Below are 15,651 nucleotides of genomic sequence, written 5' to 3' on the forward strand. Positions count from 1 at the left end.
ATTAATTAATATGTAAGTTAGTTTTTTTTTAAGTTCAGGTTTTTTTCGAAATTTTACTTTTCCAATTTTTTTTAAATGGTATGTAAAAAAGATTAAATATAATATCTACTCCCAAGTGTTTTCCTAAAAGAAAAAGTTTCGTTTAGAAATTCTTAGTTAAAATATGACATATGACAAGTAGATGCTGACATCAAAGTTTCATCATCTCCACGCGAGCAAGTGATTTAAGTTTAATTCAGAATACATAGTAGAAACCTTATGGTTAGATTATTTAAATGAAAATCATCTTAAATTTAGTTTATAAAGGTAGTCTCTTTAGTAAAAATTTTACACCTATATTAACACAGATCAAATTTTCGCACAATAATCCGCATTGGGGTAGCAATAAACTTCATCGAAAAATTAAAATTCCTTCTCCTCTATACGATATTATAATGGCTGATCCAAAAATAGAAGAAATTCTGGCTCCACTGCGCTCTAGCGTGAAAGAACAAGGTGATCTGGTAAGAAAATTAAAACAGGAGAAAGCACCGGAAATTGACATTAAGAAAGCCGTCGCTGAGTTAAAGGCTAGAAAGAAAATTTTAGAAGACAAAGAATTAAGTTTAACACCCGCTGAAGAACTGTTTGATCGCGCGAAAATGGAAGATCTTATTAAGCGTCGATTTTTTTATGACCAGTCATTTGCTATTTATGGTGGGATCACCGGTCAATTTGATTTCGGTCCAATGGGCTGTGCTCTTAAAAGTAACATGATACAATTATGGAGGAAGTTCTTTATTTTACAAGAACAAATGTTAGAAGTAGACTGTTCTATCTTAACACCTGAGCCTGTATTAAAAGCATCAGGGCATGTAGAAAGGTTTGCTGACCTTATGACTAAAGATGTCAAAACTGGTGAATGTTTCCGATTGGATCACCTCATTAAAGCCCACTTGGAAAAAATAAAGAGTGAAAAGAATGCAAAATCAGAGTTAAAGGCAGAAATAGAGGATATTCTCATTAAGCTTGATGGGATGAATGCCGATGAAATGTCAGCCTTGATGAAGAGGTTTGATATGAAGTCACCTGTTAGTGGCAATGAATTGACTCCACCTATCGAATTCAATCTTATGTTTAACACTCAAATAGGACCTTCTGGCTTAGTAAAGGGCTTCCTGAGACCTGAAACAGCACAAGGCATTTTTGTAAACTTTAAACGTCTTTTAGAATTTAACCAAGGCAGATTACCATTTGCTGCTGCACAGATTGGCAACTCCTTTAGGAATGAAATATCACCGAGGTCTGGTCTTCTAAGAGTAAGAGAATTCACCATGTGTGAAATAGAACATTTCTGTGATTCAAAAGATCACCCTAAGTTTGAATCTGTTAAAGACATACAAATGTTATTATACTCAGCAGATAGCCAAGAACAAGGCAAGGCTGCTCAAATCATGACCATTGGAGATGCAGTGTCTCAAGGCATTGTAAATAACGAGAGCTTGGGATACTTCATGGCAAGAATTAATTTATACATGTTAGCCATTGGCATTGATCCAAAGAAACTAAGGTTTAGACAGCACATGGGCAATGAAATGGCACATTATGCTTGTGACTGTTGGGACGCAGAATGTTTGACCAGTTACGGCTGGGTGGAATGTGTAGGCTGTGCAGATAGATCAGCTTACGACTTAACTCAACACTCTAAAGCTACCGGTATAAGATTAGCTGCTGAGAAAAAACTACCAGCTCCCAAGCAAGTTGAAGTTGTGGAGGCTGTTGCTAATAAAGCTGCAATAGGAAAAGAATTTAAAAAAGATGCAAAAGTAATAAATGAAGCCTTAGCCTCTTTGGATACTGCAGCCCTTGAAGAATTACAGAGTTTAATGGAAACTGATGGAGAGTACACTCTTGCTACTTCAGCTGGTGAGTTTAAACTCAACCCGAACCTGGTGAGTGTAAGGAAGAGTCAAAAGACTATTCATGTTGAAGAAATTATTCCAAGTGTGATAGAACCATCCTTTGGTATTGGAAGAATTCTGTACAGCGTCCTTGAACATAACTTCAAGATGAGGGAAGGAGATGAGCAAAGAACATACTTCTCGCTGCCAGCTTCAGTGGCTCCAATGAAGTGTGCCGTTCTACCACTAAGTGGTAATTCTGAATTCACCCAATTTGTTAGAGAATTATCTCAGGATCTTACATCGGTAGATGTGTCTCATAAAGTTGATGACTCATCTGGTTCCATTGGTAGGAGATACGCTAGAACTGACGAGTTAGGTGTACCCTATGCGATTACTGTCGACTTTGACACTATGAAGGAACCTCACACCGTTACATTGAGAGAAAGAGATAGCATGGGACAAGTCCGCCTACCACTAGCCAATGTATCACATATTGTGAGAGATCTTGCCAACAATAAAATTTCATGGTCAGACGTGGAAGAAAAATATCCCAAATTTGAACAACAAGAAAATGCTAAAGGCGCTGCTGCGTAAATTTTATTATTGACGTAGCAGAAAACAGTACGATTATGTTAGCTCAACTGTTCCGTTGACGCAAATGAAAGCACTCTTAATTGAAACTCGTATTTATTTTATTTAACTTTAAGCTTGAATTGAGGAAAATAAAGTATTATATCATGCTTTGCTTTTTTCCTTGAGTAATAATAATTTACCATTTAGAATAATTTACATATATTTTTATGTTTTAAGGAAGATGCTGTTTTCATATATTTATTGCTTTATTGGTTATCGCTTATGACTAAGAGTTGAGAAGAAAGGAATTTTAAGTGTGTTCCTGTTTCATTGATTCAGGATTGTTTCTCCGATAAATAATTCATGAAAAAATTTATCTTTTAGCAATAAGATGCTGGACATCAATAACGATATACATATGTGTTCTGTACATTAAGCTATCCCTTAACCTAGATAAAACAATTTGTCCATTAGAATAAAACCAAAATAACATTATTACTATTTTAATTAATAATAATTGTCAAATACAGAAATTGTAAAACAATTAGAGGTACAGATGTTGCATTATCTGTGGCGGCGATCTCTCGAGCGTGACCTGTGACGTGGTCGCTCGCGGGACCGATCACGACGGTCTCGTGAACGTGATCGGTCACGGTGACGTTCACGAACCCGATCACGATCCCGCCTCTCCTTATCACGATCGCGATCTCGTTCACGATCCCTGTCTCTCTCACGCTCCCGATCCCTGTCGTCGCGTCTCACTGGTCTATCTTTTGAATATCTAAAAATGGAAATAAGTAAATTACAAAATAAGTAGAGTATACTAAAAACCATTTACATAGATTAAAGATTTACTTCTCAGCTTCTCCATAATCACGCCTGTCCCTGTCGTCGTGCTCGCGGCGGTCTGACTCCGTGCGGCCCGTGTTGTAGTTACCGGCGCTACTAGCACTACTATTATTACCGTTGCCTATAGCTCCCCGGTAGTTGCTGGGCTTGCTGGCATTGCTCTGTCTATTATGCTCTGCTAACCTGCATCATAATATTGTTATACTAAATACAACGTCATACACATTCGAAAATTCTACTCAAAATAGCCTCAATTACATTGAAGAACTCCAGACTCTTCAATCAGCATAGCTGCAGCCTTGAACATACAATCATTTGAGTGATTATGACAAGACGCAATTCATGACCAAACTATTGAAATGCACGTACTTCTGTTCTATCTGCTTTTGGATGGGTACAGGTATCCTGGGGAACAGGGTGCTGAACCAGTCCAACTTGATAAGCATTTGTCTCACAAGAGCGCCTATGGTAGTAGAGCCCCCACCTCCAGCACGGGGGTCAACCTCCTCTTCATCATCCAGGTAGTCGACATACCAGTCAAACAAGTCAGCTGGAGGCTGTGTGTAGCGTATGTACATAAAACCTGAAAAATGTTGGTGTAGTACATTTTCACTATATGTACAATAGATGAATATAGGTAGTAAATAAATCTTGTGTAAAAAAAGATGCAAAAAAAAAATTTTTAATGCTTATTCAGTTATCGTATTATTTTAACAATGCAACTTCTTCATTGGCCAAACATATACAAATAATTTCTCTATAAATACAAATAATAGCACTTAATTATTAAAATAAGCATATTGCCAAAAGTCATACCTACCAAGTGCTCTAATGTATGGCGAATCTGTGTGCTGCAGAAGACCATTGACTTGCTTGCGAGTTAGCCGCAGTGTATATAACTTGTAGAGAAGACAGAAAGCTGTAGAAACAATGCCCCCTGCACCTACCCCTCTAACCTAGAAGTAAAAAAAATTAAACAAGCCTTATATAGAATACATTAAATTGGACAAGACTTAGTCAATAAACGAAATTAATATGTTATTAATTCACGGAAAATGTACAAAATTAAAAAATTGTAACAATTCTAATGTACATGACTATAGATGGTATGTGGTAAGTGCAGATATTAAGTAGTCACTGTCAATAACATACTCACGCCGCCACACATGCCCGTCTGGCCGGCAGTCTTCCGGCTTCCACGCTCCCAAGGCTCGAGGTGTTTCACCTGGTAGTAGATCTCGTCAACAACCTCGTGATATGTTTTCAACTTGAACAGATGCACTGGAGACAATAGCACACTTTACTATTACAATTATTAAAAGGGAACCGCAAGTAATGATCAAAGTAAAAACGAAATTAAGGATAACGGTTATATTTTATACTCCTGTGCGATGTTTTGTTTGCTTACCTACCTTTGAAGTAGCTAGAACCTTGAATATTCGCTAATATTAAAGGATTCAGATTCATAGTCTGCTCATTACCCCATATTGGTAATATGTTATGCTGCTTGCTTGTTTTTCCTGGTTTCTGTTGATTGTAATCTGTAATACGGAATCTTTTTAAGATTTTGTATCATAAAGCGTCAGACATAATTAGGGTCACGTCATACCTTCAATTTCACTCATTTTTACTTAATATAATACTTATCGCATCAATTAAACTAGTCGCAAATAACAATTCTTAAAATATGCCACCAAAACAGCTACCCCTACAATTAAATTACGAAGAGCGTGCTTTCGTATATGCAAAATATATGACGTGCACAAACGACATTTTGAATAATGTTGCTAGGTATGGCATTTCAATTTCCAGCCAGTGAGTTAAAACTTATATGATAAAGTATTTATTGTCGATTTGAATAGTGCCATAAAATTATTAATTTTTTATTTTTTATTTTTTAGCTGTTAGGTTAAGACTCAGAAACAATAATATGATCAAATGTTGAAAATCATGAAAGTACTTGAAAGTATTTATAATTATATGCAATTTTATAATTTTATGAATTTATTTTATTAGTACCATCTATACTATAGATGTTACTAATAAAATTTAATTAATTTGTCAATCTATAGATTCTATAGGTTGAATAATTAATTAAATTATAATTTTACTTAAATTATCAAAACCTATTTATATATGTCACAGTATTCAATGTTTAAAATAAAGCCTTTATTTCGCCGTTAATTTTAACTTTCATGAATGAATTAAAAATTTAAAGAGATCCCATTGCTCTGCAAACAGTATTTTTTAAAGTTTTTCAAGTAAGTTGTCTATTAGTACCATAATTTTTTTTTAAAGCTGACTTTGCAATAGAAACGCGAAACAGTCTCATCCTAAATCAGTAAGGTAGATTAAAAAGTGCAAGTCAGTTTGTGTTTTCAAAATTGTTTTCATATTTGGGCAGGTGTTGCCATATATCACTTCACAGGTTTGGTTTCCGTGGAAAGATTAGAAACACTTATAATGTCCTCATCTTGTTTATATCAAATCTAGTCATCTTAACCAGGCATGAAGTAGTCGGTCTCTCAATATTCTATAGGCTACAGGACTAAAGCGAATATGTTTAGGAGTGGCATAAATTAAGTCCTTTTTTTAACATATTTGAATGACTAGATGCATGGTGGGTGTCAATGCTTTTGTCCCTCATATCGAGGAGAAGGGATATGCTTCCTCATGCATACATATGTCTGTGTTTCCTTCCACTAAAAATTTACATTTCTTCAAGGCAAAAGTATATAAGCTTTTTCTAAGATAGTGAGTTGGTTTTCAATTACCATTGGATGGAAAAATATTCAAGCACATTCCGGTCCAATTTATAAACAAGAAATTCTACATTAATATGAAGATATGAAAAGATGAAGTGTAGTTTATCAACATATATTTATTCTTATTATACATTATCAATAACTTAAAAAGAAAATCAGTAAATCACTGGTAGTAGAGTTCCAAGTTCATGCCGTCGTGAATCTCATCTGGGTGTATATTAAGGAAATGTATGAGAACAAATAGAAAAAAATACTATTTTCTCTTGGGAACTATGAAAATAAATTCAAACTTGCACACATTAAATTTATAACAACAAAAATTTTCTACATTAAAATAAACATGTATTTATAGTTTACTTGCTTTTCTTAACTATTGTTTGTTATTCAAAGTAATCACAATTTTGAAAAAGGAGCAAATAATTTTATTGTTTTAAATATTAGTCATGGAGATAAATAATTACAAGGATTGGAAGTATTTAAGGTTGTCTTTTGTAAGACAGACACGGTTTTTTAATTAAAATATTCATTAATTTCGCAATATACACACCTATCAATTGTAATTTCGACAAAACTAAGTTTCTTAAATATAGTTTGTCTATTTTGTAAAGGATACAATCTGATAACTTGATGTGATCTTTGAAGACTGTGTACCATTTCTTTAAAACGATCTTATCATATCGTGTACCAGTTTGTGCTGCTATAAGCTTCTTTAGATCACCCACGGTGTCATCTGGGTTGCATTTTACCCTTACTTTCTTTCCTAAACGATCGTTGCAAGTTACTTCTAGCATATTCTATAAATATATAGGTTGAATTACTTTTTGTATAATATGCTGTAAAAAAATATTAAAACAATTTAATAAACATTAATTACTAAGCAAAGAAAAGTTTTCGTTAATGTAAATATCAATATCTTTAAAACTTAAAATAATAAATAGCGAGGTCTTAATACCGACCGAGTCTTGACATGCGAAATCCGAATGGAGTTGTCAGTTTGAGTTCTGAATTCTGAGATTTTGACTTTGACTGTTGACAAACAAAAATTGTTTAAAGTTGTGACACTATATATAAAAAGGAAATTGTCGGGAATGCTTAAAAATTAATGATTTTTTTATTATTTATTAAATCACATTTTCTAGTTTTTATAAAGTATTATATTTTTTTTACTAATATTTTGAAAGAAACGATAAAGTAGGTTTATGTTTTTAAAAGCTAATGTCAAATTCTTATTTGACATTGCCTTTGTCAAAGGCTAAATAAATATACTCCTTTTTTTTAAATTTTATTAAAATAACGTCGTTTAAAGTTTTTCTTATATACAATTCTAATTAAATATATAAGGTAACATTACTTAATAATTCATTAAGTCGGACTGTCAATGATCGTTACGTAGTGAAAATTAAGTAATAGTCTTGAACAGGAAGTAGATCCAACTGTCTACACATCACTCGAAGACCGACAGTAAGTCTGACGACAGTGAAATTTTGTATAAGTGATAGTGTTAAGGGATTTGTAAGAAAATGCAAATTCCTAATGAATATATCTCAACGGCTGAAGACGTTGCAGATCAGGTATATTATTATATCCTTATTAATGTTTCTATATATATTAATTTGTCAAAAAGGTTTATTTAAGCACTTACTACACTGGTTTTGTCACGTCACCGAACTTGTAATTCTCGTTGGCGCTTCCAAAAGTATTTTTAATTTTATCCGATTCATTGTTGATATTATTATCATCACGGAAAAATAAATTCAAAGTATTTTACTATACAAAATAAATAGTTGTGACCCCAAGTTCTTCATGGAAACTTTACTATGAAACTTTAACATTCATGTAATTTTACTTATTATTTGTCTTATGAAATAATATAATCTAGAACTTCTCTGTCATCTTTTTACAATTGTATTATTTTTTTATTTAATGTGAATATACTATATAACTCAACTATAATTTACATCTACAAAATGTTTATAAGTTCAATTATTTCTTTACACAAATTTATTAGGCATCATAATTTTGATAACATAAACTTATAATATAAAATTTCCTTATTCCCATTTATAACTCAATCAATTCAAATATTATAATTATTGTTTATATATTTATCATACAATATACTAAGGAAATTGCATTAATTTCCTAAAAAAAATAATTAATAATGAGTTCCATTATGTAAAAAAGAAAAATACTTAATGAGCATACTTATAGTATAATGTTTTAATATTAATTTATTCTGTTATTAGGTTATAAGAAAATGCAAGCATGTATTACCAACAGTAGCAAGACTATGTCTTATATCCACATTTCTTGAGGATGGACTGAGAATGTGGTTTCAATGGTCGGAACAGAGAGATTATATGGATTTGTCTTGGGGCTGTGGAAAATTCTTAGCAACAGTTTTTGTGGTAAGTTTAATGAAAATAAATAAGGAAAATATATATATGAATTTTGTCCATACTTTGTTTGAACTTAAAAATTAGGTTTTAAAAGTTTGAGTACATAATTATGATTGAAATATAATATAAATTAATAAACAATATATGTACAAGTTTATTTGTATCTTATAAAATATATGTTTCTTATTTAGGATATTTGTGTTAAAATAGAAATGTGAAAGTTTAGCTTGGCTGAATATTTTTTTCATTATGACATATGACACTTGTCATTAAAACCTGCTTAAGTTGTCTATGGCTTCATTCAGTGTCAAATTATGTGATAAATTATTACAACCACATTGAAACACTTAATTTCTTGACCTGTCATTTATCAGTGAACATGTATTTATCATATTGTATATAAAAGGTCTTATCAATCCTAACTGCTCCATTAGAATAATTGAAAACCATTTGAGGCCACTAACAAGTTTTTAATTACTGTGAATACTTAATAATGAAAAAAAAAATTCACTTTGCTATTTTCAATTTAATTGTATTTCTATATCTATTTAATATTCAATGATAACATAAAATGTTAATTCAAAAGTAAATGAGTTAGTTTGGCTGTATAAAAAAAATTACGTATTTGTATAAAAAAAAAATTAGTCAAAATATGTTTTATCTATCATACAAAATTAATAAGAATTCTTGATATTTTGGTCTTGGTAAAGTGAAAGTTTCACTTGTCCTTTCTATTCATGAAGTGGATCACATAACGCTCGGCGATAGTTGTAGCATAGAAATTAGAAACATTTTTTTTTATAAATGATTTTTTTTAAATGCCTGTTTTACTGGTATTAATTTATATATATTTTTTTTTCATCACTATAATGCTTAATATTATAATATTGAATATTTGAATTTTATCAAATTATGTACTTTTAATTATTATATATTTTTAAACATGGCGTATTTATAGCTGTTTTGCAACCAATAGTAAAACGATAACGTCGACATAATTTTATGTAGTTTCGTATATGTTCATATTATACTAACAGAATGGATGTTTTTCTACTGTGAATGACTTAAAACTAGTGTTAAAAATGTTATCAACAAAAAACTCACGTTATTAAGTATAGTGGAAGAGCAAATATTTTTTATGTAAATAACACTGTCTGTCAGGTTTTTTTTGTGTTTTAAATGTGGATTGAATTTTGAAGTAACCAACTTTAAGCCTCAAAAATTCTCTTGTACGTAATATATTACGATTTTCTTAATTATAGTAACTGTATTGCGATACGTTACATCCGTTTTATATTAGTGGACGTCTTTTGTGCGAGGCCTCCATTTCTTTCTTCATCAATATCATTCTAGATAATGGATATAAGAGTTTAAAGAACTATATCAACAACACAATATTGTCACAAAATTAAGATGAAATACGTTTTGTAATCGGAATAAATATATAATTCAGTTGCAGAATTCCGTGCATAAGAAAATAAAATAAAAATCACTAAATATAAATTGAAAAGTTAACGTTAAAAGCCTCTTAGTTTAATTATAATCGTGTATTTCTTTCAGATAGTAAACTTAGTAGGTCAGCTGGGCGGATGTGTCATGGTGCTAGGAAGACTGAAAGCGGACATAGCTTGCGGGATTCTGTTCTTCATTGTCGTTCTACAGGTATTTATTATTTAATTCAACCGTCCTCTTCGAGTGTGTAACCAACTCTAAGTAACCTCTTGAAGGTTGGAGAGCGTTCAACGGAAGTGAAAGTTAAAAAGAAATTCCGTACGTCTCTTAAACAATAATAAAGGCATAATTGATTGTTATGTTTTGTTCAAACTTGGCACACAATCCTTGAATTATTTCTATATTTCCCAAATTCGGTCGCACATGTTTAATTAAGTGCTCATTGTATATTCATAGCCAAATGCGCACTAACTATACACGAGTAATTATTAGAAATAATTGAAAGGGCTTACAAAGTTTTTGGTTACTATAGTTTCATGTGTATTTTAAGGCCAGAAGAACAGAGTTCTACCGATTTTAATTTATTAATATAAACAATCTATTTCTTTAGTTGCTTATCTTGTTTAAGTTAAATACATGTGTGTAACTAATCACGTTATGCAATAATGTCGTGTTTTATCAATATTTTATCGATTATAAGTTATTTCCTTCAACAGTAGCAACGATAACTTAATTAATTTCTTAATATCATTTTATTAAGATTATAAGACGTGCTTCATTGTTCGCTTTTCAAAAATTATCATAAACCGCGCGTATTACGTTACACTGACGCTGGTTATCAAATGAAAACCGGTTATAACCAGTTCATTAATTATTATTTTTTAAATTTTATGATGAGTCATGTTATCCAATAATCGTTGCAGACGTTCGCGTACAGCATACTATGGGACATGCAATTCCTGTTCCGTAACTTGGCCCTGATCGGAGCCCTGCTGTTGGTACTGGCGGAGGCTCGGGCCGAGGGTCGCAGTCTGTTCGCTGGTGTACCTTCTTTGGGAGAGAATAAACCCAAGACTTATTTACAACTCGCTGGAAGGATACTTTTGGCGTTTATGTTCATAACGCTGCTGCGATTTGAGGTGTCATTCTTACAGGTTAGTGGCTTTAACCTCTTCATCTTATATATTTTTTTTAATAATCCAGGATTAATTTTTTGACATTCAATTCAATAACTCAAATTAGTAATTAATTTTTCTTGATTTGAATTCGACTATTTTTTTTTTTAATCTAATCAACTTGACATAAAGGGATGCACTATTTATAAAAAAATGTTTAATTCTTAAAGCTTTTGCGTAAACATTGAATATGATTTTGTTATATTGTCGTAATTAATTATATTCTCATGAGACTAGTGTGGGTGTTGACATCTGCTACATTATGCATGAGACATTTTAATTATTCATCAATAAAATCATCAATAAAACATGTAATAAGTTCTGATAAAATTGCAATGAAATTTAATAGAAATGAAGGTACATTTATTAAGAGTGACTCATATTCCTCAGATTGTTCAAGACCTGCTGGGTTCAGTTCTTATGATTCTGGTAACAGTCGGTTATCGAACCAAGCTATCAGCATTACTTCTAGTGTTGGTGCTGTCGGTACTCAATCTCTACCACAACGCATGGTGGTCGGTGCCTTCATACAAACCTCTCCGGGACTTCCTCAAATATGACTTCTTCCAGGTAATTAATAATCAATAGTCTGTATTAAAACATCATTTTATCATAATTAAGTGAGTGAGTTTTATATATACATCATGGAAAGGAAACAAAATTACACTCAAACGAATAGAATCTTTCCCTGTAATGTTTTAGGTTCTCGTTTCTTATTTCAATACCATCTTACAGGCTCTTTGACATGTGGTTTAACACAAAATATATATGAACCATCGTTCGGTTTTCCTTCCATTGGAGAATTTAAAAATAATGTTATTATTTCCAATATATTATGTATGTAGTAATTAAGATCCCAATATCCCCAAAATAGCAATTAAATGTACACAATTATTTAAATTAATTTATGTAAATATTTTTTTTATTTTGCCTGTCTAGAATCAACTTTATATATCACAATAGACGACATTACTTTATTTATAAATTCAAATAGAAACATATTGAAATACAATTCTTTATTTAAAAAATATTTTTTCTATAAAATAGAATTTATTAATTTTATCATTATTATATAAGCTTGAAACCTTCATGGTATGGTCATATATGGTCAAACTTCGTACTGTATTTGATATTCATAACTTTACGTCATTGTTTCAGACACTGTCAGTGATTGGAGGTCTCCTGATGATAGTCTACCTGGGCCCAGGAGGTGTCAGTATGGACGAGCACAAGAAACGGTGGTAACACCAGAGGTGGACATTACTGATGTGTTATATGTGTTGTAGCTAGGTGATTGAACGGAACACTGGATACCTTCTTAACATTAATTGGATACATAACTGATTTAATAAAGCCCTCTGTATGACATGTTGGCAGTATGTCAAGTGCCTTCTCATTGTACAGTAACAGTGATCATGTGTTAAAAAAAATATAATTGTGATTGGAATCATAAAATGTGGCTGAATATTAAATACTATATTGTTGTTGTAATGAATTTCTTGCACCTACTGAGCTAGTAGAGTTATGTCGATCAACTTTTCTATTTCAATTGTAATTTGTTGAAGCTTCGCACAAATGTTTTATTTTTTTATTGTTGCAATAAGGTTTTTGGTTACAGCATGTTAAATTCATAATATCTTCTATAGCATGTTACTTTGCTAGTCTTTCTTAAGAATTTATGACTTACGCGTATTTTATAGTCACTGTTTTTTTTTTAAATTCACATGTTATATACGTATGATGTAAATGTCTTCATAATATTATGCCAACAATGTACTTATCGAATGACATTATTCTGTGAAAGTTATCAAAAAGGATGACTGTCGTGACAATGCAACCATTATTTAAAATACTTCCCTCTGTTGACACTTTACACAATCCTCATTTCCTTGGAATGTTTTTTTTTTGTTTGAGGAATTCGAAATTTAAATTCTTTTTTGAAACCCGCTCTAGGAGTTCAAATATCATGTTTGTTGCTTTGTCCTTTGTCATTAGATACTATACAAACCTGCTACATGGAATCACATTTATTAAATTAACAATATCCGTTCTTCCGATAAAAAGATGTTTATCGACTTCAAGCGACCATTCCAATCAATGAAATATATAGTACATACACGCCAGTATCAGATTGTACTCGTCGACTGACCGTTGGTATTGGTATCATGTGGACCGTTTTTTTATATATTCAATAACAGCACGTGACGAATGAGTGATTTCTTATATGACTTTCCTTAAAATTTTATTACTTTAAAATAATATATTTTAAAAGACAAAAGAATAATAATAATAAAATATTTTTATAGTATTTTTATTTATTTCTATTATCCACTAGTGATGTTATCCGGATCTTTATTACATTTTTTTATATGTCATTGATATTGTCGTTTACTTTCCTCTAGCTTATTTTTGTCTGTTTGAGGACGTGAGGTTTGCCATGATGTTATGTTATTTTTAAGTCAGACAACATCTTTTATATAACATTTATTGTAAAATATTAAAAATAAACAAATTCAACAAACTACTTTGTAGATGTTTTCTGTGAGACTACTGTTTGGTCGCTTTCGCTTCCTTATCCTTATCTGATATATATTTAAAAACTTTATTTGCTAACTGTCTATATTTCTCTGCGTGTATGCTGTCTGCTAGGGCGTATATGGCCGGTTTACCGCTGTTTATACATTCAGACATATTCGCGTCAACTTCAAAGCTCTCAATAATTTCAAGTCCCATTTGATCCGCCGATTGCTTAGTTTCGTTTCCGAACACAAAATTTTTGGTCCCGCACTTGCTGCACATGGCGTGCGACATGTTTTCTACCAGACCGACGATTGGTATTTTAAGTTTTTCGAACATGTTCACGCCTCTCTTCGTCACCTGCAGCGCTGCAGATTGCGGAGTAGTGACTACCAAAGCACCTGGAATAATAGAAAAAAAATATTATATAGGCGAATTTTATATTATTAACTACTAAAATAAAACGATAACACCTTTCCAAAGATTTTTGATGTAGAATTATAAAATTAGTTTTAATCTTTCGTATTGAACTTGATATTACAACAAAAAAATGTGAAAAACTTTCTTACTATATGATTTCAAATCACAGTTAGTAGAATTATTTAGTTATGAGAAATCGGTTTCAATATTAATATTGTTGTATTCAGTGGAAGTATAAATTTCATACCATCGATGGGGAGGTTCTGGGCGAGCGATAGATGAGTATCTCCGGTTCCGGGCGGCGTGTCCACCACGAGACAGTCGAGTGGACCCCACGCCACGTGTCGAGTGAGGCGCTCCAACGCCTGCATCACCATCAACCCGCGCCAAACCACCGCGTTTTCACCAGACACTAGCAACCCCATCGACATGCTTTAAATAGTCAAAATTTTTGGATTTAATTCTCATAGTAATACATAGCCTACCTTATATCGTTACTTATTTAGCTGTGATAGACTTCTTAAGGCTACAAGAGTTCAAACAAGATGAGATTTCTCCTGATCATTGTGTTGTTATGACAGTTGTATAGAGTTGGTTGCAAAATATAAAAGACAAAAGATATATAATTATATATTACAGTATGTATTGTAATTAGATATTATATTTATATTAAAAACATGTTTCCTTTCTATTATATCCATAACATCAATTTTATAAAAAAAATCTAGTGTCTTTAATAAGGGAAGAGAATAAACTTATCTGTTAACTTTTTGGAAGTAATTTTGTAACATATATATTAAAAATCAATGAACATACCATTTAACACCGTAATTTAACAGTGGTTCAATAAGGTTCTCATCATTTAACATGGGCTCTCCAGTTATGTTCATCATTAGCGGAACTGATGGCCCAAATACATCCGCATCCAACAGACCTATTTCTTTGTCTGGCTCAATTACTTTCATAGCACATGCGAGATTCACTACAAATAGATTGCAGATTCTGTATAAATTATTTCATTTCTATATGACGTCAAAAAGAAACATTGATTTGTGTATGACAAAACAATATCTCTTTATGCATACCAGCAGTTGTAGTCTTTCCCACTCCCCCCTTCCCAGAAGCCACAAGAATTATACTCTTAACTCCTGGAAGAGGCTTTTTTTCTGGTAGTCCTTTGGCCATAACTTTTGCTCTGTGCTCATTAATATCACTTTTACTGCTGTAATGTCTAAGTGCAAAGCAGCTGGGTTGATTCTATAAAAGATTTATGTACACAAAATCAATATGTGAGAAAAAAATTCGTTAAATATCATTATAATAGGCATTAAGAAAAAATATACACAAACCACATTAAAATGTGAAAGAAAAAGACCGTGCACTCTCGATATAACACGCTGAATATTCATGATATATTAAAAATCGGCTTTTAATACTCAGTATACTTTAATTTGTAATAAAATCGATCTAATTGGTGCACTTAATTCTCTTAATAATTAAACAACTACTTCGATGATCTTCTTTCCTGAAATACAATAACAGCTGATATTTGTCAAATGTGACAGACTGCTACGATACCAATATTTTACTTAGATTTAGGCGGTACTATAGTGACTAC

At 31.8% G+C, this 15,651-nt stretch overlaps 5 protein-coding genes across 10 annotated transcripts; 2 read left to right on the plus strand and 3 right to left on the minus strand.

Annotated features, from left to right (window-relative positions):
- Positions 1–183: 183 nt before the first annotated feature.
- On the plus strand, positions 184–2,623 carry LOC116766261 (glycine--tRNA ligase). Its single transcript, XM_032656068.2, has one exon. The coding sequence runs from the start codon at positions 276–278 to the stop codon at positions 2,475–2,477; it is 2,202 nt and encodes a 733-aa protein (XP_032511959.2). The 5' UTR covers positions 184–275; the 3' UTR covers positions 2,478–2,623.
- Positions 2,624–2,943: 320 nt separating this feature from the next.
- Positions 2,944–5,096, minus strand: LOC116768049 (pre-mRNA-splicing factor 38B). Of its 4 annotated transcripts, none has more exons than XM_032658669.2 (7): positions 4,915–5,095; positions 4,718–4,846; positions 4,462–4,586; positions 4,126–4,261; positions 3,675–3,888; positions 3,312–3,488; positions 2,944–3,237 (listed from the first exon to the last, which is right to left on the minus strand). In XM_032658669.2, exons 1-7 carry the CDS (start codon positions 4,928–4,930, stop codon positions 3,021–3,023), a joined length of 1,014 nt encoding a protein of 337 aa, XP_032514560.2. In that variant the 5' UTR covers positions 4,931–5,095; the 3' UTR covers positions 2,944–3,020. The 4 variants fall into 4 exon arrangements, 3 of the variants coding, with proteins under 3 accessions (XP_032514560.2, XP_061383054.1, XP_032514567.1); XM_032658676.2 differs by lacking the exon at positions 2,944–3,237 and adding an exon at positions 3,564–3,603 and having other exon boundaries at positions 3,349–3,488; positions 4,915–5,096; XM_061527070.1 differs by lacking the exon at positions 2,944–3,237 and having other exon boundaries at positions 3,345–3,603; positions 4,915–5,096.
- A 1,070-nt stretch (positions 5,097–6,166) lies between these two features.
- LOC116767443 (ubiquitin-like protein 5) lies at positions 6,167–7,145 on the minus strand. 3 transcript variants are annotated; one of them, XM_032657800.2, is made up of 3 exons: positions 7,027–7,145; positions 6,684–6,903; positions 6,167–6,277 (listed from the first exon to the last, which is right to left on the minus strand). In XM_032657800.2, the coding sequence occupies exons 2-3, from the start codon at positions 6,859–6,861 to the stop codon at positions 6,234–6,236; spliced, it is 222 nt and encodes a 73-aa protein (XP_032513691.1). In that variant the 5' UTR covers positions 6,862–6,903; positions 7,027–7,145; the 3' UTR covers positions 6,167–6,233. The 3 variants fall into 3 exon arrangements, with proteins under 3 accessions (XP_032513691.1, XP_032513771.1, XP_032513852.1); XM_032657880.2 differs by having other exon boundaries at positions 6,684–6,864; positions 7,027–7,097; XM_032657961.2 differs by having other exon boundaries at positions 6,684–6,864; positions 6,945–7,048.
- A 339-nt stretch (positions 7,146–7,484) lies between these two features.
- On the plus strand, positions 7,485–13,404 carry LOC116767358 (surfeit locus protein 4 homolog). Its single transcript, XM_032657680.2, has 6 exons — positions 7,485–7,641; positions 8,317–8,478; positions 10,030–10,131; positions 10,845–11,075; positions 11,487–11,666; positions 12,255–13,404. The coding sequence occupies exons 1-6, from the start codon at positions 7,591–7,593 to the stop codon at positions 12,339–12,341; spliced, it is 813 nt and encodes a 270-aa protein (XP_032513571.1). The 5' UTR covers positions 7,485–7,590; the 3' UTR covers positions 12,342–13,404.
- On the minus strand, positions 13,045–15,577 carry LOC116767273 (iron-sulfur protein NUBPL). The gene is made up of 5 exons (XM_032657559.2): positions 15,383–15,577; positions 15,119–15,290; positions 14,850–15,015; positions 14,281–14,465; positions 13,045–14,014 (listed from the first exon to the last, which is right to left on the minus strand). The coding sequence occupies exons 1-5, from the start codon at positions 15,440–15,442 to the stop codon at positions 13,644–13,646; spliced, it is 954 nt and encodes a 317-aa protein (XP_032513450.2). The 5' UTR covers positions 15,443–15,577; the 3' UTR covers positions 13,045–13,643.
- Between the last annotated feature and the right edge of the window lie 74 nt (positions 15,578–15,651).

Source organism: Danaus plexippus (assembly GCF_018135715.1).
Source record: "Danaus plexippus chromosome 3 unlocalized genomic scaffold, MEX_DaPlex mxdp_34, whole genome shotgun sequence".
Lineage (NCBI taxonomy): Eukaryota > Metazoa > Arthropoda > Insecta > Lepidoptera > Nymphalidae > Danaus > Danaus plexippus.